General features: G+C 41.3%; 1 protein-coding gene across 4 annotated transcripts; it reads left to right on the top strand.

Moving 5' to 3' along the window:
• The first annotated feature begins 5 nt into the window (after window positions 1–5).
• LOC122544523 (uncharacterized) lies at window positions 6–27,510 on the top strand. 4 transcript variants are annotated; one of them, XM_043683820.2, is made up of 9 exons: window positions 6–1,195; window positions 8,263–8,298; window positions 9,451–9,747; window positions 12,116–12,448; window positions 17,363–17,458; window positions 21,544–21,571; window positions 21,742–21,794; window positions 23,779–23,813; window positions 26,870–27,510. In XM_043683820.2, the coding sequence occupies exons 1-9, from the start codon at window positions 1,156–1,158 to the stop codon at window positions 27,005–27,007; spliced, it is 1,056 nt and encodes a 351-aa protein (XP_043539755.2). In that variant the 5' UTR covers window positions 6–1,155; the 3' UTR covers window positions 27,008–27,510. The 4 variants fall into 4 exon arrangements, with proteins under 4 accessions (XP_043539755.2, XP_043539759.2, XP_087840669.1 ...); XM_043683824.2 differs by lacking the exon at window positions 6–1,195 and adding an exon at window positions 2,825–2,933 and having other exon boundaries at window positions 8,263–8,302; XM_087984543.1 differs by lacking the exon at window positions 6–1,195 and adding an exon at window positions 2,830–2,933.

Genomic DNA, 27,510 nt, shown 5'->3' with positions numbered 1-27,510 from the left:
TATCCATCTCTCGTTCTCTTGTTTTATTTTGCAACCTTGGAGAGGCTTCATATGAAAATGGTATAATGCTACGTCAAGCGACAAATAACCTTCCTTCAGTTGGACAGACACGAGCTGATGGAATTTCCCCTTTTTGAAGAAATCCATGTTGACAGGATGTTGATGGGGGTTACTCAATGCCACAGCTGTTCAAAGAGAAATAGAGAGAGGTGCAGAGTTTCCGTTTGGGGAGCTTCTGGAACCATGATTACAAACTGAACGTAGAAGGTAGAATTGAGCAAGCTTTTTTCACTCTGGAAGAGGTTAGGAACTGGAACGTTCTCCTTTTAATTAAGTATAATATCCACTTGTGGCTTTCAAAAGTTAAATGGCCAAGTTGCCGAAGAGAATAATAATACAGAAGATTCGACAATTGGCGTTGGGAATGGACAAACTGATTTCCTGTGAGAGACAACTGAAACATCTTGCTGAAGGAGTATCATTTGTACTTTAATTGTTCTACAGTCCCATAACGGAGTTCATCATTTCCACTTCCTTCAAATTATTTGCCCTGTTGTTTGTTCCACCTGGTTCATTAATGCCCTTCAGCAAAGTAAATCTATTGCCCTTACCTGTTCTAACAGACAGAAGGCCGCAAGATGCAAGAGCTGAATGGGGCTATTCAACCCATCACTTCTGCTCCGCCATTTTCTCATGGCTGAAATGTTTCTCAACTCCATTTTCCTGTCTTCTCCCTGTACTATTTGATCCCCTCACCAATCAAGAAACTCTCTCTCTCTCTCTTTTAAAGACACTCAATATCTTGACCTCCACGGCTCTCTGCAACAAAATCATTCCACACTGTCACGCCCACCAGCCAAATAAATTCCTGCTTATCTCCATTCTACAAGGTTTACCCTTTGAACAGAAAGTGTTGGAGAAAATCAGCAGATCTCCCAACATCTGTGCAAAGAGATGGTCACTGTGTGCCATGCTGCTTGTCAGCCCAAGCCTGGATATTGTCAAGATTTCTTTGCATTTGAACAGTATCTAAGCAGTGGTGAATAGTGCTGAACATTGTGCGATCATCGGCAACCAACCCAATTCTGACCTTATGCTGGAAGGAAGGGCGAAGGATGAATGCAGTGAACTGAATGCATTGATCAAACCTGCATCATGAATGTTCTATCCGGTGATCTGATCATTGAATTGAAAGGTAAAAGGGAGCTACTTTATTCAATTGCAATGTTATGAAGTTAGAATGTTATTTAAATATTATCGATATGGACGAGATATAACAAAATATGCTCAGTTTATAATTAACATGTGGTAAACCAGAAAGAATCTTCGAATGCCTTTGAGCTCCTTTAGACAACTGGGGTTCTATTTTCAGTACACCACATTTCTGGCCATCATCACTAAAATAATAAAAAAAACTTCAGTCGACACTGAACATTAAGAAGGAGCTGGGAGAATGTCATTTTCCAGTGACATTTTGCATTGGACATGACATCTTAACCGCTATTCAACTAGGAAGCTGACCACCACCCACTCAAGAGGAAATAGAGATGTGCAATAATTGCTGGCCATGTGGAAATGAAAAAGATCTAGATATCGTAGGGAAATGGTTAAACGCACTGTAACATGTGGAATGTACAATCAGCTTTTCTTCCCCACGTGTGTTCCTGAATTTTATAATAGCATATTATACAGCATTTAAAATTTGACAAATTACAATGTTGTAAACTAAGTACCGTCCTTTGAATATGATTCAGATACACCTATGGACATTGAACGCTCCATTTTCATTTCCAGTCTTCATTTACGATCTTAGACCATATAACAGGAGAGCGGAGGTTAGACCATTTCGTCCATCGAGTCTGCTCTGTCATTCGATCATGGCTGATTAGGCTTTCCAAACCCATTCTCCTGCTTTCTCCCTGTAATCTTTGATCCCCATTGCACTCAAGAAATGATCCATCTCTGTTTTAATTATACTTAATGAAATTGCCTCCACAGACTTCTATGGGAATGAATTTACGATTTCACCATTCTCTGGTTAAAGAAGTTTCTTCTTATCTCTGTTCTAAAAGGCTTTCCCTTTATGCATAGGCTGTGTCCTCAAGTCGTATTCTCTTCTGCCAATGGAAACATTGTCCCAATGTCCATCTGTCCAAGCTGTTCAGTATTTTGAAAGTTCTAACGAAATCCCCCTCGTCCCAGAGTGCTCAAACCATCCTAATATGTTAAGCCTTTCATTCCTGGGATCGTTTTCGTGAATATCCTCTGGATCTACTCCAGGGCCAATACGTTCTTCCTGATGTATGGGGCTCAAATTGCTCACAATACTATAAGTGTGGTCTGGCTAGAGCATTATAAAACCTCCGAAGTACATCCTTGCTTTTATATTCTAGCGTTGTTGAGGTGAATGTCAACATTGTATTTATCTTCTTAACTAACAACTCAACCTGCAAGTTTATCATAACAGAAACCTGGACTAGTACTCCCAAGTCCCTTTGCACTCCAATTTCTGAATTTACTGCCCATTTAGAAAATAGTCCACACCTCTATTCTTCTGAATATATCACAAGCCAGCTGTCCAGCCAACTGAGCTGCAGTTAGCTCATGTGTGTAATCTGGCTGAGGGGCGTTCGGGCTCTCTCATTTTCACACATTGCTTCTGTGCCGACTGCTCAACAATATTCTCTTGCTTGAAGTTTAGCAATAACTTGACTCACACAAGCACGGGTAATAGAAATAGTTTTGGTAAATCACATGACAACTTATGTTGTCATCTCAGTTCCGATGGGATCCTTGCTCAAGACAGACTGTTATCTTCCCACCAGTTAGAAAGTCAAGCATGAAAGGAAACCAACCCACCGATCTCTTTGTTCAAAGTATTGGGTGGGAAATTCATCAGAAAATGTTTGTTTTTTCAATCCTTCTGTCAATTGGTGAGTATCAGGTCCTTTAATTTCTCGATGATAACTCTCAGTAATGCGTTGCTTTGTATAAATCAGAAACTGGTCAGCTGTGAGAGTTTGTCAAAAGAGTTCAGCTGACTTTAACTTTTTAATAAACACCTTCTACTATTACAGTTTTAAAGTGTAACATTGCAATGTTTAATCCGTTGATCGATCTTATCTTCTTAAATTCTAACAGAGCTCGTAAAAACTTATAGAGATGAAAGAAAAGAAAACATGTATTCATCATTTTTGACGACTGTAAAACAATAGAATATGAAAAGGGGTGCAGAAATAGATTTGTAATCGTGACTGCGTGTATAGTGGACAAGACCAAATTCAATTATATACAGGAAGATGTGAGAAATATCTTTATAAACCCGATGAACCTCTAGCTGATAGATGAAGTTCAGTTTTGGCAAAACTAGTGTTGATTTGTTTTTTTTATGCAGAGGGGTAGATTACGTTGAAGTGATGCAGGTTGTGCAAATTTGATCGGAGAAATTAATTGATAAGCAAAAGGAAAATGCATGCTAATCTGTGGTCAATGGAAAGATAAACTGACTCAAATTGAGGGGCAGAATTGGAGTGAGTGTTGGAATATTTGTTGGAGGGAAAAAGATATGAGGTGATGGTAAAAGAATTGAAGACTTTTCTGAGTATTCACATTCCTGAATTTACAGCAATATCACTTTAGGCGTGTTGGATCAGGCATGATCCTATGAAATATGGAACAGGCTCTCAGGGCTGAATGGCCAACTTCTTCTACAACGTTAGAATTATTATCACTCGTTTCGTTATCCAAATCATTGCAAAAGTGATCGAGCTGTGGGCCTGATCCTTATCACAGTCAGAGTCATGTAGTCATACAGCATAGATACACACCCTTTCGCGCTTCATGTCTATTCTGACCAACAAATGATCCCATTTTCTTTCACTTGGTCTATATCACAAATGCCCTGCGATTTGAAGTGCTTGTCCAGAGACTGATTAAATGTCGTGATAGTATCTGCCTCCAGCATCCTCTCAACCAGCACAGTCCATACTTCTACCACCGTCTGGGAGGAAAAAAATCTCTTCCTGATCCCCTCACGGCACTTATTCCTCACCTTAAGCTTATGCACTCTGGTCTGAGACAGGTCTGCCATGAGGATAGCATTCTAGAAATCTCATCTGTTCATGCCTCCTTATTTTGTACACTTCTATCAGTTCACCCCACCCCCCACCCACATTCCCCCTCAACCCAACCTCTTCTGCCCCAGAGAAGACAAACTCTGCTTTTCCAATCTCTCCTCAAAAACTGAAAATGTCCATCCCAGACAACATACTAATGAATCTCCTCTGCACCCTTTCCAGTGCTATCACGTCTTGAGGATAGTTTGACAATCAGAACTGCACACAATATTCCATCTGTGTTCGAACCCATAGTCTGTAAACATGCAACAAGATTTTCTTGCTCCTATATTCTACACCCATGCTGTCGGCTGTATGCCTTCTTCACCACCCTAGCTGCCTGTGCTGACAACTTCACGGATCTCTGCACTCGTGATGTCTCATGGTTGTGATGCCCCGTGAAAAAGCTTGCCTCTGAAGAATGACTCATTCATTCCTCCTTATTGCTTTGTCTAAACTTAGCAATTCCCAGACCATACTATTCAATTCATGAGGTGTATTTATTTTTGTTTACAGGATCTTATGAAAAGCCTTCTGAGAACTGATTCAGTTCTCTTTCTTATTTACAGATGTTGCAAGGAATACGCTGAAAATGCTCTATCAGTTTTCTTACGCATGATTCCAATTTAGGGACATTTAAGTGTTCATTTGATAGGTATATGGACGAGAATGGAATAGGGTAGGTTAGAGTGTAGGTCTTCAGATTGATTTCACAGATTGGTAGAATATCTGAGGGCTGAAGGGCGTGTCCTGTGCTGTAATGTTCTATGTTCTATTGACACAACAATATTGGCTCTATCCAATTTTATCAGTTTGCTCCACTCTGTTACCAGATTCTTCCTATTAGATTCTAACATATTCTCTATTTCTGGTCATCAAGTTAACAAAGATCTCCATTAACCCCTTTTCCTTGCTATGTAAGGTTTTATGTTAAAAATCTTTGAGTCAGCATAACCAGTTTCAAAATCTACAGATTTACAAAAGGTAGCCAACAATGTGGCTACTTTTTTGGTCGTTTGTTTTCAATCAGTTAAAGATATTTATCAATCCTCACTCTCAATATTTTGATATCAACTAGCACTTTTTATTTGTCACAACCTCTCTGAAATTTCTTTGGCACCTTGTACATTTTTCTTTATCATTTTCACCTGAATGATTTGCTGGATCATTTTCCTTGCGGGGTAAACAAGTTGGCACACTCCTCACTAGAGTTCAAAAGAATGAGGGGTGATCTCATTGAAACAGGTAGGATTCCTCAGCGGCTTGATGGGGTCAATGCTGAGAAGATGTTTCCCCTCACGGCCGAGTCTAGGACAAGACGGCATAGCGTTAGAATAAAGTAGCACCAATGGAAGACTGAGATGAGGAGGAGTGTCTTCTCTCAGAGATTCGTGAGTCTTAGGACTCCTTGCTGTAAAGTGCTGTGGATGGAGGCAAAGTACATTTGTATGTTTAAGGCTGAGAGGGACATAGTTTTGGTTCATAATGGAATCCAGTGCCATCGGGGAAAGGGTGGGAAAGTGAATTTGAGGAATGTCGGATCAGGCATTTTCCTATTGAATGTTGGAAGAGGCTGGAGCGTCGACAGGCCAGTTTTCTATGGTTCAATGATCTTCTGCAAATCTGTTAGCTGCACTTTCCTGTTAGCTAATGTAAATTTACTACCCTTATTTATGATGGTTCCACATTTATGTTGTCCAATTTATTTTCCTTTCACTGTATCATTAAAACCTTTATTATCCATTTTTTATTCATCACTTGCTTGAATTTGTATTGATTTCCTTTAATCAATAATTTCGTGGTATACTTATGCTAGGTCCTCAATTACTCACAATCTTCAGGCCTCCCGTTGCTTCTGGCAGTGTTACAATTTGTAGGTTTTCAATTGAGGAAATTTAGGTATCTTTTGTGAACCTTCATAGGTGCACCATTCCGTTTGGATCTTTATACTTTCAAGGAATATGTATCTGTTGTCGAACCCAAGTGTTTATTTGTAAAGCTCCCCATCGCCTATTGACAAAATTTACTCCTGACGACGTACCCCTTGGATATCCATATTTCCTTTGTTCATCTTTAAGATGAATGATGTCACATTCAAACTTCAAATAAAATTCTGTAATATGTTATATTCGCTACTTCCCAAAATTCTACGATGTCATGACCACTACTTCCCATTGGCATATTTAAAGAATAGATATTAATTAACTCTAAAATATTACTTCTTACCTGGTCCAATGCCTGATTGGTACCTCAACGCACTAGCTCAGGAAAACATCTTGTACACACTCTCTCTATTAATGCTGATTTGATCGTTGATTCTCCACATAAAATGTTTAATTGCTCATTATTAATTTATTACTGAAGAGCAGTCGCTGTGTGTATTATAGAGAAAGGTCGTCTCCAATATTTTTGTCTCAACTATCGCTTTACTAATCCTGTTTATTTGTCACAACATCTCTGAAATTCCTTTGGCGCCTTTTGGGACTTTCTGCATCATTTCCACTGGAATGATTCTAAATCATTTTCCTTGACGATTAAACAGGTGTATTACAGAGAATGGCTGTCCCCACATGTGTCAAGGAGGATAAGAAATGATGTGTTTAACAGCGAGGATAGCAGTCCCTTTATTTATTTTAGACAAGAGAACTCGCGAGCAGGTGCACAATTCCTTTAACGTGGAGTTGCAGGTCGACAGGGTGGTGGAGAAACCCTTTGGCATACTTTCTTCATTGGTCACAACATTGAGTTTAGGATTTGGTATGTCATGTTGCTGCTGCATAGCACTTTGTTGAGGCCATTCTTAGAATACTGAGTACAATTCTAGTCACCCTTCTATAGGAAACGTTTTGTTAAACTTGAATGGGGCAGACAAGATTTCCAACTTTTGGAATGAAAAATATGTCATAACAGGACAGGACGTTTTGAGTTATAGGCAGAAGATTAATAGGGTGAGGCTTTCTTTCCTTGCAGTGTGCGAGGCTGAGAGTTGTTCTTATAGGAGTTTATAAAATCACGAAGGGCATGAATAGCATGAATAATCAAGTTATTTATCCTGGGGATAGGGAATCGATAAGTAGAGAGAATAAATTAAGGCAAGAGAGAAAAATATTTATAAAGGACTTGAGGGGTAATATTTTCATGCAGAGAATGCTATGTGTATGGAGTGAGCTGCCAAAGGAGGTGATGCAGGAAGGTCCAATAACAATATTTAAAAGGCACCCGATAGGTAGGTGAACAGGAAGGGTTTAGAGGGATATGGGTCAAATGCTGGCAAATGCGGCGAGGTCAGATTGGGATGTCAGGGCGAGTTGGACATCAAGGTCTATTTCTGTACTGTGTGACTGTGCCCCTGTGACTCTATCCATATTAAATACATTATGATTAAAACATCGCCAAAATATTTATTACAAGTTTGTGTTCTAAGAATAATTCACAGCAATTACTGAGGCCCCCTTGCCGTTTAATAGCTGGACTCAAAACGATTCGACATCTTTTTACTTCAATCACAGTTCCTCATGCTAATGTATTGGTGGTTTTGTTATTTGTGAGCTCGCCCAGGACCCTTTCTTTGTTGTCTATTCCTTCTTAATGCAGATTGTCCTGGGGGAGTGCTAATGAGGAAGCTCCATACACTGTTCACTAACATGATTTATAAAGTTAAAAATCACACAACACCAGGTTATAGTGCAACAGGTTTAATTGAAAGTACACTAACTTTCGGAGCGTCACTCCTTCATCACGTCACCTGATGAAGGAGCGACGCTCTGAAAGTTAGTGTGCTTCCAATTAAACCTGTTGGACTATAACTTGATGTTGTGTGATTTTTAACTTTGTACACCCCAGTCCAACACCGGCATCTCCAAATCATTATTTATAAACACTTCATGAAATTATGTGTCCAAGTCATTCAAAGTAACATGTTATCCAAACTGTCTGAAGGAATGCCTGTTTAAACTCAACCTGAAGTATCTTTAACGGGCATTACACCAATTTATATCTCTTTCCACTATCTTGCAAAAAGAACATTTCGTTTTCAGATCTCCACCATCCAAATGTCTCATTGCAGAAATTTGCATATATGTCTGTCTCGAGATTTGTCAAGTTGAAAATATTAATACACAGCAATTCTTTGATTGTTTCCAATTAGTTCATTTTCACGTGCTGATCGAAATGCATGAGATATGTGAGTATGTGAAATTATAACGCATTGATTCATTAACATAAAAAATACCTCGTTAATGCTTTTCCACTTGATTGTCAGATCACCAATCAGAACCAGCTTATCAAGTGTAGTGCTAAAATTTGTGTACAGCTTTATAGACATCATTTTGAAAGTAATTCTTCTCATTTCTCTCTTTTTTGTGTCGGTCATGAAGTTCCACAGATTTGCTAGCTATATTTCACAGCAGCTTCCATAGCTAACAGCGTGGGAACTGCAATGTTCAACACAACTATCGTTGCATTCCCAGGTTTGAAACTTCATAAAATTATTATGGCCATTCGAATCTTTTAAAACATCCTCGAAATCTACAGCACAACCGAAGGCTCTTTAATACACTCTATCTGCTCAAGTGAAAAACAGCTAACTCACTATTTTGTAATTCCATTTCCCTGGCCCTTGGCCCCATAGCCTTGGAGTCTTAAGTGCAAATCTAAACATTTCTTCAATGTGATGTGGGTTTTTGCGTCTTCGACCTTTACAGGAAGTCAGTTCCCGATACTGGTCCAGCTCGGGATGAATAAGGTTTTCATCACATTCCTTCGCTCCCTTATCTTGGATCTGTGCACCCCCTTCCTCTCACGACCACTCCCCACCCTGCACATTGTTCCCTTCATCAAGGGGAAAGTTTCTTCCTGTCTATCCTATCTCTAGCCCTCATTTTATACATCTCAGTCATAAACCCCCCCCCCCCCCCCCCCCCAACCCACTCTCTTCTGCTCCAAGGAAATCAACTCAGTCTGTCCAATCTCTCTCCATCACTGAAACTCCCCAGCCCTGAAGGAACATCTCGGTTAATCTCCCTCCACATCGTTTCCCAATGCTATAGCGTCTGTCCTGGAATGTTGATTCCGGAACTGTCGCTCGCTGTGTGACCTAACTGACATTACCTCCCTGGTCTTAGATTCTGATCTCTTAACAAAGGCAAGTGTTCCCAAACACCTTCAATTAATTTCACACAGATATACCTTTTAAGAAGTCAACCATCCCAGGCAATTTCCATGAGTGTGGGATCTTTATGGACTTAGGTGTCCAAGAATTCACCTTATTATAACAGTTTCCAGTATTGTGGTTAACACTTTTCTGCTGATAAAATGCTTCAATTCCGTTCCTCAGATGGTATCCCGAAGCCAGTCGTGTCTCTGAATCCATCATATGAGGTGTTTTTGGAAGGAGAGACGACATTGGTGAAGTGTAGCTGTCAATGTCCAGTCACAAGGACACACTGTTGCTACAGTCACGATCTCGGGTGCAGTGAAATAAATCTTCCTGAAGGACAATGTGAAACATCTTTACAATTAAAATTCCTAACGAGAGGTGAATCAACTTTCAAGTGTGAATGTTTATTCGCATTGGCGAATGGAACATGGAGAAGATCAGGATTCACTGACCCCATTCAGATAAACGTCAGTGGTATGTCATTAAATAGACTTCTCCCCTTTTCTTTGTTATTTGTTTGATTTATTGTTGCCACATGTACCAAGATACAGTGAAAATGATGTTTTGCATGCTCTACAGTCAGAACTTAACATGCAAAGTGCATCATAGCAGCAGAACAGAGCGTAGAATAGAGTGTCACGGCTATGGAGAAAGTGCATAACGAGACAGAGAGATGAATATTAATATTTGAGAGGTCTAGTCAGAAATCTGATAACAGCTGGGAAGAAGCTATTCTTTAATCTGATGATGCGTGCATTCAAACTTCCGTATCTTCTGTCCAATTGAAGAGAGTAGAACTGGAGTGGGCGGGGTCTTTGGCTGTGTTGGTCATTTCCCAGAGACAGAGGGAAGTTTAAATGGAGTCAAAGGATGGAAAGTAGATTTGTGAGATGGACTAGTCTCTATTCACGATTCTTTGTAAATTCTTGCGCAGCTGTCATGCAACACTGTGATGCATTCAAATAGGATGCTTTCTGTGGTGCACGTTTAAAAACTGTTAAGAGTGCTTGCGGACATGCCGAATTTCCTTAGCATCCTGGGGAATTTGAGATTAATTTCTGTTTCTTGACCATTGCATCAACATGAGTGGATCAGAACAGCTTGCTGGTGACCATCCCTCCCAGCAAATTGAGACGGTTGACCATCTCCACCTCAGTACCATTGAGGGAAACAGAGCCGTTCTCTCAACTCTGCTTACTGAAGTGAATGCTCAACTCTGTCGTTTTGCTGATGTTGATGGAGAGATTGTCATTTTTGCACAACACCGCTAAGCGCATAGTCTTTCTCGTTTATTTTGCCTTCTTATTGTTTGAAATCCACCCTACAACAGTGGTGTTGTTAGCACACCTGTAAATGGATTTGGGGTGGAATGTGGCCACGCCGTCATGATTTTATAGGAAAGTATAGTAGGTGCTGAGTACACAGCCTTGTGGGGCACTGTTCTTGAGGATTACGATGACGGAGATGTTGTTGCACATTCTTACGTTTGAGCATCCATACCAGTTTGTTTGGAATTATGATTTTGAAGGTGATCTGTAGTCAGTAAGTAGGAGGCTGGCATAGACGTCCTTCTTATCCAAATGTTCCAGGGATGAGTGTAGGACAAGGGAGGTGATGTCGGCAGTAGAAATGTTGCGCCAGTAGGTGAACTGTAAAGGATCAAAGTAATTGATAGGCTGGAGTGGGTGTGAGTCATGACGAACCTCTCGAAGATAATGGATAATTATATTGGTCACAACCAACAGGCGTTAGTCATTGAGGCACATTGCGTGATTTTCCTTTGATACCAGCATGTTGGTGGTCTACTTGAAGCAGCTGAGAATATCACACCATAGTAAGAAGAGTTTAAAGACGTCTGTGAGTACTCCCTTCAGCTGGTCCATACAGGATCTGAGTGCATGGTCGCAGACTCCAACCTGACTAGTCGCTTTCTGTGGGGTCACTCTGAAGCAGGCTGATCGAACATCTGTGGCAATGGCCGTGGGTACAGATGCATCCGACACTGTTGTTATAGATTACATCGATTCACTGACCTTCTGCTCAAAGCAAGCACAGAATGCATTGAGCTCGTCACATAGGGACGCAGTGATGACTATGAACATGTTCAATTTCCCTTTATGTTGTGTAGGCCTTGCCACAAAGGACAGACATCTGGGTGGTTGGTCTTGGTCTCATGCTTAGCTTGGTGTTTCCTCTTAGCATCCCTGAAGGCCTTACAGAGCTGGTACCTGCATTTCCTGTATAGGACAGGGCTATCTGAGTTGGAAGCCTCCGACTTGCAGTCGGGAGTGAACTTTCCACTTCATCCATTGATTCCCGTTGGGGAGCACTTAGATTAACATCTTAATACATAATCTTGTACACGTGCACTGGGAAGTCTATAACATTATTCTAGAACATTATAACATGCTCCTGCTCCTTGGATGCTGCCTCACCTGTTGCGCTTTTCCAGCAACACATTTTCGGCTCTATAACATTAGTGTCATACTTGCTTAGGTTGGCCGCTGAGTTCTTGAATACGGACCAGTCCAGCAAATGTAAACTGTCCCATAGAAGCCTTTTCCTTGCCTGAAAGCGACACTGCTTTCTGTACGGGATACAGTCACTTCAATTTCTGCTTGCAAGCTCGGAAGAGGAGCACGGAATTATGCTGTCGTTCAACAAAATATTGACTGGATGGAGCGTTCTGCATCTTTGATCGTTGTCTCGCAATGAGCAAGGATAACTGATTATGTTGTGATATTGCAGTTGCTTTCGTCTACACCTTTCCCCTTTCAAGTGCTTTGCTCTAAAAAGGATGCATAAATGTATTTGTAAAAGTCTTTATTTTACAAATCAACAGATCAACTCTCCAAACCAATTATTAAAGTGCTGCAAGATTCCAGAGATAATTCAAATAGGGGCAATGTCGTGATTTCCTGTAAAGGAGAGATTCGGCGCAGTGGAGGGACATTCTACTTGTACAACAATTGGGGGGAAGGTTCCAGACAGTATCGCCTTGAAGTGACTAGTCTTGAAGACACTGCGGACTTTACCATCAATGCATTTGAACATACTTCTGCAGGAAATTACAGTTGTCAATATGAAACAGTGGTTAATGGAGCTGCCATCTTTTCCCCGTCCAGTCAGTCAGTTTCAGTCACAGAGAAACGAAAGATGGATGGCCCATCAAAAGGTAATTACATATGTTGCGATTTTTGAGAAGATTTGTCGCTCAGGTTGATGTTCAGATTGTACGTTTGCTTGCTGAGTTAGCAGATTTGTTTTCGCATGTTACATCACCATGCTAGGTAATATCAATGAGCGTCCGGTGATATGCTGGTGTTCTGTTTCGCTTTCTACTTACGTATCTTGGACTGTTAATGCAGGTAATATCATTTCCAGTTCTTTCTCCCAGAGGTTGGCAGATGGGGCCCAAATCGATGTGTTTATTAATGGAGATCTGGCTTGAATGCCAGACATCGAGGAATGCAAATCAGATTTATTTGCACATTCATTGAAACAGAGGGCTCTGTGGATTATGTCTTTCTCTCCTATGAAGCACTCCTTCAAAACAAACATGCTAATGAAACGTTTATTATTATTTTTCTTTTCGGCCCATTCCCTATCAGAGGCAAGCGACCGGACTGCACATACACACCCCGCTCCCATAAAACCCACCTGCACGCCCGCATTGCCTACGTGAGGCGTGATGTGTAACTGTGTAGAATCCCATCTTGGTGCGGCCCACAGGCGGATCTGGGGTCTCACACCATCCAAAATGCAACAGCGGTTTTTGAAAACAATGAACAAAGTTGCTCAGTGGTTAACACTGCTTCCACACAGTGTCATTCCAGGAAAATTGCCAACAGTGTTCAGGGATTTTAGATCTCACAGAATATGGGGAAAACTAGCCATTTGTTTTACAGAACTGGCTCAAAGGTAGAAGACAGAGGGTGGTGGTGGAGGGTTTTCTTTTAAACGGGAGGCCTGTGACCAGTGGTTTGCCACAAGGATCGATGCTGAGTCCTCTACTTTTTGTCATTTATATAAATGATTTGGATGCGAGCATTAGAGGCATGATTAGTAAGTTTGCAGATGACACCAAAATTAAAGGTGTGGTGGACAGCGAAGAGGGTTACCTCTGATTACAACTGGATCTTGATCAGATGGGTCAATGGGCTGAGAAGTGGCAGATGGAGTTTAATTCAGTTAAATGCGAGATGCTGCTTTTTTGGGAAAGCAAATCTTTGCAGGACTTATACACTTAATGGTAAGTGCCTAGGGAGTGTTGCCAAACAAAGAGGTCTTGGAGTGCAGGTTCATAGCTCCTTGAAAGTGGAGTCTCAGGTAGATAGGATAGTGAAGAAGGCATTTGGTATGCTTTCCTTTATTTGTCAGAGTATTGAGTACAGGAGTTGCGGCTGCTAAGGTCATTGGTTAGGCCACTGTTGGAATATTGCGTGAAATTCTGGTCTCCTTGCTATCGGAAAGATGTTGTGAAACTTGAAAGCGTTCAGAAAAGATTTACAAGGATGTTTCCAGGATTGGAGGATTTGAGCTATAACGAGAGGCTGAACAGGCTGGGGCTGTTTTACCTGGAGATCGGAGGATGAGGGGTGACCTTATAGAGTTTTACAAAGTTACGAGGCGCATGGATGGGATTAATAGGCAAAGTCTTTTCCCTGTGGTAGGGGATTCCAGAACTAGAGGGCATAGGTTTAGGGTGAGAGGGGAAAAATATAAAAGGGATTTAAGGGGCAACCTTTTCACGCAAAGGATGGCACTTGTATGGAATGAGCTGCCAGAGGAAGTAGTGGAGGCTGGTACAATTGCAACATTTAAGAGGCATTTGGATGGGTATATCAATAGGAAGGGTTTGGAGGGATATGGGCAGGGTGCTGGCAGGTGGGACTAGATTGTTTTGAGATATCTGGTCTGCATGGACATATTGGACTGAATGGCATGTTTCCATGCTGTACATCTCTATGACTATGACTCTTTGTGTAGGATAAGTGCGTTAGTCAGGTGAAATGTCGAGTAATAGGAGGTAAGGGAATAGGACTGATGGGGTACTCTTTAGAGGGTTGTTGTCGACATTTTGGGCCAAATGGCCTGCTTCCACACTGTCGGGATTTTATTAATCTAAAATTCTATGAACAGTTAATGGAGAACTTCGGCCTAGCGTCTACAGGAAAACAATACACACATATCAGCTCATTATCTACAGAGAGCAATAATCCAAACCCCAACAAATGGAGCTGCACCAGGACATTACTTAAACTGGCCACAACACACCACCACATGCAGGAAACAGCAGACAAAAAATACCTATACCACGTACTCAAAAATAATAGGTACCCAATAAACACAGTCTTTGGATTCCTAAACAACAAACCCAAACAAATAGACACAGTACGCAGAGAAACTCTAGCTACATTACTACAGATCAAAGTCTACCAGACTACCCTGACCAACTTTATGGTATTCCACAAACCTACCAATACACTTAAGCAGCGGCTGGTGAACCTAAAGGACTCCATAAAAACAGCCATCAAAACGAATGTCATTGACAAAATACAATGCAAAGACTGCAGTAAAGACGACATCTGACAATCAGGCAGAATACTAACCATCGGGACATACGAACACCAACTAATGTTGGAACCCTCCTCCCCAGCTTAATTTGAATTGGCAACACAGAAAATAGTTATCACGTGCAGTACTCTGTTAAAATTCAAGAAAAATATAGAAAAATTTACAACTTTACTTCTTAAAGTATCATAGAGAATATATAGCTAATAACAATTTAGAATTCCTTCCTCTAACCATTCTTTTATTTTCCCTTCTATAATACGAATCCAATAAACCCTCCAATTATGATTTCAAACAGTTCAAATTTCAAAACCAGGCAACTGTCCAATCTTCCCTTTGTAGCTTCTTCAATAGATTTGTTCTCTGCTGATGTTTTTTTAATCTCTGTAAACTCCTTCACTAGAAAGAAACCTCGCAGAGAGTTGTTATTAGCAGCCAACATCTGTTTGTTTTTTTCGAAGTTCAATCCCAACTGTTCATTTTTTCCCCCAGTAGTATACCTCCAAAGCTTTGGATTGTGTCATTGGCTTTCAATATTGTCAATACACTAAATTCAAACTTGATTGAACTTTGGTCTTTTGGGGGGTGAATAATTTGAACTAAATGCTTTAATTCAAAGTTATTTTTGTCTCCAGGAACCAGCTGCCCTAGCTACTGCAGCACATATTACATTGTATCTTATTCAGAACACTTGGTGTTGTCAGCTAGCTTTTAACTATGTTAAAGGTACAGTACACCCACATCCTCGTAACACCAGCCATCAAAATACTTGATGCACTATCACTAGCATCCTGACATACACACGAAGAAGGTCACCACTTCGACTGGGACAACACAACTTTCATAGTAAACGTAAAAACAATGACTGCAGATGCTGGAAACCAGATTCTGGATTAGAGGTGCTGGAAGGGCATAGCAGTTCAGTCAGCATCAGAGGAGCAGTAAAATCGACGTTTCGGGCAAAAGCTCTTCATCAGGAATACAGGCAGAGCGCCGAAAGGGCATAGGAGAGCATAAACAGAGACACGCGTGCGAATTCCTAGAGGCTTGGCAGACAAAGCGGAACTCAAACAATAGACACATAGATTTGGACCTACTTACCAACGTCTGACAAACAGAACAGGAAATCATATCACCCACCTTAAGAGAACCAAGACACATAAATACAAAGCTGGACATAACACCAGCGCTTCACCGTAAGCTCACTGATGATGATACCTAGTAGAGTGATGAAACGTCTGAAGACAAAACTTCGAACTCAGCGAGCAAACTTACAACCTGGTTTAGTATCTGAAAGTCTTCCTCGTTTTCATAAATACATAAAGGTAGCAGAAACTATTAGTTTAATTTGTATCTGATTTGATAATTATGAAAATATTGTTCAATGATTCATGGTGCTTCAGGTTTTAAGCCAGTCTTATGCCCTCGTTTTAATTTATTGCAATTGGATCAAAGGTCTGAGCGTGGTTTATATGCCCTGGCAGGTGGCTGCCTAATTCTAACTTGGCTGAATTTATCTTGATTCACAATCAATGCTAGATGATGCTGAACTTGATCCCTGGGCTTTGATACAGAGGTTTCTTTGCTTTGTCAAAGAAGACTATTAGATCATTTGTGTCCCCATTCTTTAGCAAACTTTTCTCAGTTGCTTTTGAGTATGGTGAAAAGATGCATATTCGTGAATTAACCAGAGCAGGTGAAATTTGCACAGGACTATCTGCCAGAGGAGCAGAAGTCATCAAAGTAAAAAACAGAGGACATAACTAGGGTGTACTTTTGGCTAATACTCGATGTGACTGGAATCTGTGGAATTGCATGTCATAGGGTCATAAAGGACTATATACAGGCCCTTCAACCCATCGAATCTGTGTTGGTGATAAATAGTCACTTAGGTATTCTCTAATCCCATTGGCCCACCCATGCTTTAGAGTCGCAAGTGCACATCCACACCTTATTTCAATATGATGAGGGTTTGTGCTTCTTCCACGTTTACAGGCAAAGTATTCCAGATCCCTACTACCCTCTGGGTGTTCCCAAACATTCTTACATCTCCTCTCAGCTTTCAGCCACTTATCTTCAAGATAGCACTCCACACCTTCCAGACATCAATCCCTTCTTCCTGTCTACCCTATCCATTGCCCTCATCAATTTATGCATCTCAATCATGTCCCTTTCTCTTAAACTCTCCTGCTCTAAAGAAGAGAACCCATATCTGTGCAAAGTATTTCTATCACTGAAACTCTTCAGCCTCTAAGGTAACATCCTGGTAAATCTCACTCTGCAGCCACGCATGGTGACCAATCTAGGATCGACCAGATATACGCCCCTAATCAAATTTCGTGAACATTAAGCTGTGAAAGGCTTTTAAATGGTCATTAGCTGTATTTGTTGATTAAGTTAGAAAATGCGTCAAAAAACGACCATGTGATGCTTCAGGATGGATATTATTGTCAGTAGTACATGCTGATGTTTCTTTCTGTTCATTAATGTCATACCGTTGCTTTGCATTGCATAGGCACCAAGCCAGAATTATATCTGTACATCGGACTGGGATGTGCTGCCGTGATCATTATTTTATTTGTGGTGCCGTGCCTTATACTTATCAAGAAAGGTAACTCGTTAAAATGTGTAATGCATCTGGTTAGGAGGGATTTGACAGCAGTGGGAGAGGGTGTGGAGACGATTTACCAGGATTAAACCAGATTATAATGAGGAATGTAGAACTCACTCCTCTAAGGGTGGGAGAAACGTGCTTAGATGTGCAATTGCGATGCCAAGAATCTAGGCCAAGTGCTGATGAAATGGCATTAGAATACTTTTAAACCAGCACAGACTGATGGGTCTTTTCCTGTTCCAGTAATTTCTTTCACTATGACAATTTAGATAGATAGATGTGATCAAATTCAATGATGTATTGATATTATTTTAAAATAAGGGTTCAATAGGGCTCTGGGGAATATTGTTGACCAGAAGGCTCTAGGGGTGCAGGTGCATAGTCCCTTGAAAGTAGCGTCACAGGTAGACATGTTAGTGGAAAAGGCATTTGGCACACTTACCTTCATCCGTCAGAGCAGTCAGAATAGGAGTTGGGATGTCAAGTTGAGGTTGTGCAGGATATTGGTGAGATCGCCCAGCTATAGGAACGATATGGTTTAACTGGAAAAGGTGAAAAAAAAGATTCAGTGGCATAGTTTCATTAAATCCCCACACTGTAGAAATAGGCGCTTTGCCCCAACAAGTCCATATCGACTCTCTGAAGAGTATCCCACTCAAACTCATTTCGCTACCCTATTACTCGACATTTACCCCTGACTAATGCACCTAATCTATACATCCTCGAAAACTATGGGCAATTTAGCTTGTCCAATTCACTTGTTCTGCACATCTTTGGATTGTGGGAGGAAGCAAATGAACCACCATGCTGCCGAGACAAGAATGTCGCTGGGACTGGAGGGTTTGACTTACAACAAAAGGCTGTATAGACTGTGAGTTATTACCCCAGAGTGTCAGAGGCTGAAGGGTCATCTTAAAAAGATTTACAAAATCATGTGAGGCATTGATACGATGAACAGCCAAGGTCTTTTTCCAAGGTAACGGCGACCAAAACCAGACGTGCATAAATTTAAGGTGAGAGAGAAAAGATTTAAAAGGCACTTGAGAAGCAACTTTTTCACAGAGTGGGTGGTGTATATATATATAGAACGAGCTGCCAGGAGACGTTGTAGAGGCGAGTGCAATTACAAAATTTAAGAGACGTTTGGGCAGGTACATGGATCAGAAAGATTTAGAGAGATATGCAGCAAACGCAGGTAAATATGACTAGCTTAGTTAGGGAATTTTGGTCGGTATGGACAAGTTGGACTTAAGTGTTTGTTTCCCTGCTGTATTGCTGTGTGACTCGAATAGTTTTAGTTTTCTCTGTTCAGAGGACCAAGACAGTTTTATTTTAAATTTCGTTTTAGGTGATTCAGTGAAAATGACACTGGAATATATATAGATTTGTTCTGTTCAAACTCATTGAAATGGGGTCTTTAAAACCCTGATGTGAATAGTGTTTGTATTAGAAACAGAAAGGTAGACCTGAGGAAAATCATTAGCCGATGTGTTCAGGTAGGAGTCCAAGAAGTTATTTTTCTGAAACCTCAGAAGAGTTAATTCACTTTGAGAGAAGAGGCCCCTAAAAGCAGAGATAATAACTGCTGGCCTGGAGAGAGATGCCCACATCCCACGAATGAATTAAAATAAATTAGGAATCAGCTTTCAACCACAACTGAGGAGAATTCCATCACTAGATTCCGATTCTAACTCTAGAACTTGGAATGCATCGCAAGAGATGGCAGATGGAGCCACGTGGCATGTTGCTGTCAGTTCTGGGGTAGTGTCCCAGTAACCCTGTCAACACACTAACCCCTCGCTATGTTTCAGTGAAGGCCTCACAGTAAGCATTCTGTGTACAGAAATATAAACAAATTAAGGGTGAAAAAGAACGAACCATGTAGTTTGTCCAGCCGCTTGGGTCATTAATGTATTCACAGGAGATGTCCAGCTGCGATTCTTTTCCTTCCATGTAGACCCACAACGTAGTACAAAACGGCAATGGATGCTGCATCAGTTGCCAGTTTCAAATGGGAGACAGAGAAATATTTGTTGAGTAAAGCTCTGAAGGGGATATAGACCAGAGGCAGTTATATGGCGTTTGGCCTTTATCATCTGTAACTAAGAACATTTTCATCAAACAGTCTGTTCCATACAGTAATTTCACCACATTCACTGTGAGACACTCTTCTGGAAGCCTCTTTTAGAAGATGGCTCATTGACTGGCTAATCATCTAGTCATTACAACTCGGTACAGATGAGTAGGTGGATTGGTCATGCTAAACTGTGCAGGGATGGTGTGTGGTCTAGGTGGATTAGTCATCGGAAATGTGTGGTTACAGGTATAGGATGCGGATCGGATGCTCTTTGAAGGGTCAGTGTAGATTCACCGTCAATGAACTCTATCTCCTCTGCAGGGCTTCTAACTTGTAACAGGGAAAACGTGATTGCATCGCTTTTGTTCTGCGTTTTGTACGTTTGAAGTGGACATATTCATAGCTTTATTAAACCTTTCGTTTTGGGAGGTATCATTTAGATTTTCAAATTACCGAATTCGATGCTGGGTTTGGAAAATAGTTCAGTGAAACAGAAGTCACTGGAGAAATTCAGCAGATCTGGCAGGATCTATGGAGTGAGAGAGACAGAAGCAGAGTTAACATTTCAAGTCCATAACACTATAAGAAATAAGAAAAGGAGTATAGTATTAGGGTCCCGGAGCCTGTTCCACCCATAGAACCATGGCCGATCCTATGATGAACAGCTGTTGCCCGAAACATCGATTTTCCTACTCCTCGGATGCTGCCTGACCTGCTGTGCTTTTCCAGCACCACTCTAATCTTGACTCTCATCTCCAGCATGGGTGATCCCTCAGTCCTCACTTCCATTTTCCTGCCTGTAACCCTTCATTTCCCAGCTGATGAAGAATCTATCTCAGCCTTCAATATGCACAAGGATTGTGGACTCACTCTGACACATGCATAAACACACAGACACACGCACAGAAACACACACACATAGACAGACACATGCACAGACAAACACACACATACAGAGTGAGAGATACACACAGCACACAGACACACAGACACACACACAGGCATACAGAGGGAGAGAGACAGAGAGAGAAACTCTGTGACATGGAGTTCTGAAAACTCTCAACCTTCTGACAGAGGGAATCCTTCCTCATCTCAGTCTTCAACTGGTGTCCCTTTATTCTGAGACGATACCCTTTGATCCTACACTCTTGCATGAGGGAGGATCATCCTCTCAGCCATGACTGGCAAGCACCTTGAACACACTACAAGACCTTACGACACAGGAGCAGAATTAGAGCCTTCAGTCCATTGAGTTTGTTCTATCATTTGATCATGACTGATACGTTTCTCAAACCGATTCCCCTGCCTTCTACTTGAAACCCTGGATCACCTTTCCCACTCAAGAAGCTATCTGATTCTGTTCTCAAGGAAGCCAATGTCGTGGCCTCCACAGCCCTTTGTGGCAATCAGTTCCACAGATTCAACATCCCATTTTTGAAGAAATTCCTCCAAGGTCATCTCCTTACTCTAAGCATGTGCTCTCGGTTCCTTGTCTCTACTACTCCTGGAAACATCTTTTCCATGTCCACTCTTTAACCATTTCTCACATGACAAGCCCTTCATCCATGGGATCTTTCTTGTGAATCTTCTCTGGCTCCTTCCAAGCTCAGTAAATCCTCCCACACATACAGTGTTTAAAACTGCTCTCAACATTCCATATGAGATCTGACCAGAGCCATATACAGCCTCAGCAGCACATATACAGCCTCTTGTATTCCAACCATCTAGCAATGAATGCTAACATAACATTTTCCATCCTAATTGCCAACTGAACCTCCCTGTTCACCTGAAGACAATCCTGAACCCGGACTCCCAACTCCCCTTTGAGCTTTCGATTCCGTTTTGTTCTGAGTATATAGATAGTGTCATAGCTGCTGTATTTCTTTAACATTCTCTGATTTTTGACACGGATATTCAACACCCTGCAGGCCTTTGTGTTATATTATTGACATTGGCCAACATGTTTGAGGTATTTCACAATGCATTGTTGTTTTTTATCCCTCAGGTCGAAATAAACATCGAAATGTTCAGAGGTGAGAATGTTAAACGACTTGTATTTTTCTGATACTTGACTTTATGCAACATACATAGATGTGCATTAATACATCTATAGATCTCGTATTTATTCCTTAATTATTCTTGTGCCATCAATTCCCATTACATCGGGAGCACATTTGAGCCAGCATATGTCTTTATTTTCCAGGACTTCAACCTCAACAGTTCAAAATAGACACAGTAAAAACCATGATGGCATTTGTAAGTATATCACTGATGCTCATGATTAGTTGTAATGATCGCTATAAATAAAACATCTTTCTTTCTGATTATTAAGGTGATAAATGTGTAAATAGTTTCAGTGGAGACATTTTAAACTTCATTCCTGATCACTCTATGATTGTTTACTCTCTGTTAACGCAGCGCCACAGCATCAGAAACAAAAATTGAAATAATCCGAATTCTGATGTCATGGATACTTCTAAGGTCAAACAGCTAAAGTAAACAACTCTAGACAGTGCATGAGAAATTCAGTGGGTCTAGCAGCATCTGTGGAGAGACAGCGACAGCATTCATTTTTCGAGTCCAATGTCACTTACAGAGAAAAGCTAGCTAAAGGACTGGCAGATAAAACACAAGCATTTGGGCACTGTGTACATCATGTTGGAGACTCACGTCACGTGAAGTTAAACACATCACGTTGAAACAAGCATTTGAGGTGATACAGTTGTGTTTACATTCACCCTTGTTCTATTCTGTCCTCAAAATAAATCAGAAATATCAATGATGGAGCTGCAATCCATTCCTACAGCCTGATTTTCCAATATCGTGTAAGGGCATTGGAGAAAGGAATCATCTCGTAGAAAATACCCAGTGCACTGGAATGAGTAGTGTGTGGTATGCTTTCCTCTGTGTGAAGGATGAAGAAAGACTATCCAAGTTATGTTGTTTTTCAGTCTCCATCTGGACTCTGGTTTGCACCGACAGGGCAAAGAAGCAACTTACAGAACATGTTCAGAATTTATTAGGAACCGTGGGATTGGGAACATTCCATCGGATCATAGGAGCATAAGAATGGGCAACAGTAGTTGGCTTTTCAGCTCCTCGAGCCTGCTCCACCATTCAATAGAATCATGGCTGATCCGACATCCCTCACATCCACTTTCCCTGTAACCCTTGATTCACTTATTAATTAATTATGTATCTGTCTCAGCCTTAAATATACACAAGGACTCTGCCAACCCACACATTTCTCTGTATTAAAAAGTTCCAAAGACACTAAAACGTCCAAGAGAAGACAATCTTGCTCATCTCAGACATCCAATGACACCCCTTGATTCTGAGACTGTCCCTTTTGTTCCGAGATGCTTCAATGAGGGGGAAACACTCTCCCAGCATACACTGCTCCCCAGCAGCACGGTTGATCAGTGGTTAGCACTGTTGCCTTATAGCGCCAGGGGCCCAGGTTCGATTCCAGCCTTGGGCAACTGTCTGTGTGGAGTTTGTATATTCTCCCCGTGTCAGTGTGGGTTTCCCCTGGGTGCTCTGGTTTCCTCCCAGAGTCCAAAGATGTGCAGGTTAGGTGAATTGGCCATGCTAAATTGCCTGTAGCGTTCGGTGCATTAGTCAGGGTGAATGTACGTAAATGGGTCTTGGTGGGTTGCGCTTCAGAGGGTCGGTGTGGACATGTTCGGCCGAGGGGCCTGTTTCACACTGGAGGTAATCTAATCTAATGAGATGGCCTCAATTCTTCTAAACTCCAGTGAGTAGGGTCGGAATATTTTTAATTCATAAGACAATACCGCCATCCCAGGAATTACCCTGGTTGAGAGCTTATAGATCCAATAAATATTATTTGCCATCATTTAATAGACTAAAGGCTATGCAAAGGAAATTCGCTCTTATGACTGGTGAGTGCCACCAACAATGTGTATTCAATTTTAACGCTAGCTGAGAACTATCCATCTCAACGTTTCCATCCTCTGAGGTGAGGTGACCGTTTGGTTGAGCAACAAGAGGTCTTTCTCTCTCTGTCTCTCTCTCTCTCTCTCTCGCTCTCTCTGTCTCTCTCTCTCTCTGTCTCTGCAATGCAAGGTTGGGGCTACAATGAAAAAAAAAATATTTTGGGCCTATATTTAAATGGCATCAGGAATTAGAACACACAAACAGTTGACAACATGAACTCAGAGTATCACTTCTAAAACAGGCAGAGAAAAACTCAACTTCTGTGCTTCCTTTATCACAGGTGGCAACGCCAATTTGATCTATTACAACCCCACGGTAAGCACACAATTATTAATCAAACTCAAATCAGTTTTGCTTTGTTGCTACGCAAAGTCAGATTAAATTCTCCAGTCGAGAGAGCGTCCTGGAATGAAAAATATACTTGGAGTTTGAGGAAGTTTAGGACAAGTCTAGATTGATTAACAGAGAGAGAGAGATGGAGAGGAATGCAGAAAATCAACACAAAATCGAGGGATAATTTGGCAAGTGGTGGTGAGATTGAGGGGTACGGCAATGAAATATGGAGGTAGAGATAAACATAGGAAGCACATTGAAAAGCGACAATAATAGAGTTGCACAGCATGGAACATAGAACATAGAACAATACAGCGCAGTACAGGCCCTTTGGCCCTCGATGTTGCGCCAACCAGTCATACCAGTCTGAAGCCCATATAACCTACATTATTCCATGTAAGTCCATATGCTTGTGCAATGATGACTTAAATGCACTTAAAGTTGGCGAATCTACTACTGTTGCAGGCAAAGCACTCCATACCCTTACCACTCTCGGAGTAAAGAAAGTACCTCTGACATCTGTCCTATATCTATCACCATTCAATTTAAAGCTATGCCCCCTCGTGCTCGCCGTCACCATATTGGAAAAAGGTTGCCCCTGCCCCTATCTAACCCTCTGATTATCTTATATGTCTTTATTAAGTCACCTCTTAACCATCTTCTCTCCAACGAATACAGCCTTATGTCCCTCAGCCTTTTCTCGTAAGACATTCCTTCCATACCAGGCAACATCCTAGTAAATCTCCTCTGAACCCTTTCCAAAGCTTCCACATCCTTCTTATAATGTGGTGACCAGAACTGTACAAAATAATCCAAGTGTGGCCGCACCAGAGTTTTGTACAGCTTTAGCATAACCTCATGGTTCCGGAACTCGATTCCTCTATTAATAAAAGCTAAAATACTATATGCCTTCTTAACAACCCTGTCAACCTGGGTGGCAACTTTCAAGGACCTGTGTACCTGGACACCGAGATCTCTCTGCTCATCTACACTACCAAGAATCCTATCATTCGCCCAGTACTTTGCATTCCGGTAACTCTGATCAAAGTGAATCACCTCACACTTATCCACATTAAGTTCCATTTGCCACCTCGCAGCCCAGCACTGCAGGTCATCTGTGTCTCTCTGTAACCTACAACATCTTTCGTCATTATCCACAACTCCACCGACCTTGTCTGCAAATTTACTAACCCACCCTTCTACGCCCGCATCCAGGTCGTTTATAAAAATGACGAGCAACAGTGGATCCAACACAGACCATTGCGGTACACCACTAGTAACTGGACTCCAGGATGAACATTTCCCATCAACCACCACCCTCTGTCTTTTTTCAGCAAGCCAATTATTGATCCAAACTTCCATATCTCCCACTATCTGCATTTTGTACAATAGCCGACTGTGGGGAACCTTATCAAATGCCTTACTGAATTCCATATACACCACATCAACCGGTTTACTCTCATCTACCTGTTTGGTCACCTTCTCAAAGAACTCAATAAGGTTTGTGAGGCACGACATACCCGACAGAAAACCGTGCTGACTATCCCTAATCAAATTATTATTTTCTAGACGACTATAAATCCTATCTCTTATAAACTTTTCTAACACTTTTTCAACAACTGAAGTAAGGCTCACTGGTCTATAATTACCAGAGTTGTCTCTACTCCCCTTCTTTAACAGGGGAATCACATTTGCTATCCTCCTGTCTTCTGGCACTATTTCTGTCGACAATGACGAGTTAAATTTCAATGTCAAAGGCTCGTCAATCTCCTCCCTGGCTTCCCAGAGGATCCAAGGATAAATTCCATCCGGCCCAGGGGGCTTATCTATTTTCACACTCTGCAGGATTTCTAACACCTCTTCCTTGTGAACCTCAATCCCACCTAGTCTAGTAGCCTGTACCTCAGCATTCTCCTTTTCTAGAATCGTTTTCTAGAGTGAACACTGCCGAAAATTATTCATTTAGTGCTTCCCCTATCTTCTTTGACTCCACACACAACTTCCCACTACTATCCTTGATTGCCCAACCTGTCCATGCCTATGAGGTTTCTTAAACCGAACTACTTCAATTGGCCTGTATTTGACCCATATCACTCTAAAGCATTCCTATTCATGTAACTGTCTAAATGTCTTTCAAACTTTGTCATTGTACCCACCTCTACCACTTCCTCTGACAATTCATTCCATATATAAACCCCCATTAGCTCCCTTTTACATAATTCCCATCTGACCTTAAACCTACGATCTCTGGGTTTGGACTCCCCAGTTCTGGGGGGAAGACCTTGTTTATTTTACTTTACTGCGTCCCTTATGATTTGACAAAACTCTGTAAGGTTACCCCTCAGTCTCCGACGCTCCAGGGAAAAATGTCCCAGCCTATCCAGCGTCTCCCTCTAATCCAGGTAACATTCTTGGATTTCGTTTTTTCTGTACCCTTTCTAATGTAATAACATCTTTCCTATCACAGGGCGACCAACATTATACACATTGTTCTAAAAATGACCTCATCAATATCTTGTGCAGACACAACATGATGTCCTAATTCCTATACTCTGGCAAATGAAGGCAATTGTACTAAACAACACCTTCACCTCCCTATATACCAGCGAGGTAAGTTACAGGAACCACGTACATGCACCCCGAAGTTTCTCTGATTGGTGTAAGTAACTGTGTAAGTCCTACCCTGGAATACCTTAGAAAAATTCAATAACTTGTATTTATCCAAATTAAACTCCATCTGCCATTCCTTGGCCCATTATCCCATCTAATCGAGATACCATTGTACACTTAGATAACCTTCTTCATAAATAGCCCTAATCCGCAATCTTACTGACAATACCTTCTGGAATTCTCATGCAAATTGAGAGACTGAAAAGACAAAAATAAAGAACAGTGTGTAGGGTTGGTGTGAAAGGGATTGACAGGAAGCAATAGGTTGTAATAGATGAACAAATTTAAAAAAACTTTCGAGAGTAACAGAAGTGCAAGATATCAGTGTATACTTTACAAACACCACTTTACATGTTTGCTGAATGCAGGGCGAGTATTCCGATGTGAATGACAAGAAATGTGAAGGAGTTACTTATGCAGTCTTGAACATGGATCGTATAAATAAAAATGAATCAGCCTCAGTCGTCAGGGAGGAGCCCTGCGTTTACATGGACGTGAAAACATAACAACCTTTGTACTCTCGCTTCCACGGTTGCCGTCTACTTCTGTCATGTTGCTTCCTGAAACTCATCCTGTGAATGAATTCAACCCACATCCCACTTCCCATCCACTGATACAGCAGTTATCCACCCCTGGTTTCCTGAATCCTCAAAGTCACTTTAGAACATTGCCAGAAGTTGAAATACAGCAAGATTTCCCCCGGAGGCCTCATTCTGCACTCAAAAGATAGGTCTGGCTGGAGTATGAGAGAGAGTGAGGTCCGCAAGATTTTCATTTCTGGTTCAAGGGATGTTTGGAAACGTTTCCATCTCAATTATAAAAGTATATGCCAATGACGTCCAGTGCTGCAAAGATTTATGTACACCGAGAATTAGGGGACTACGACGTATGACAAATCTATTACCCAACTCCGTAGAGCTACCTTTGTTCCCTAACTCTTTAATACCTCTGTTTAACAAAAAAGTATCACTCTATGATTTAAATAAAATAAATCAACCAGCATTAAAAA

This window comes from Chiloscyllium plagiosum, unplaced genomic scaffold (genome assembly GCF_037043375.1).
Source record: "Chiloscyllium plagiosum isolate Xiang-an unplaced genomic scaffold, Cpla_swu_hap1 HiC_scaffold_49, whole genome shotgun sequence".
Lineage (NCBI taxonomy): Eukaryota > Metazoa > Chordata > Chondrichthyes > Orectolobiformes > Hemiscylliidae > Chiloscyllium > Chiloscyllium plagiosum.
This window is presented reverse-complemented; position numbering and strand designations above follow the sequence as displayed.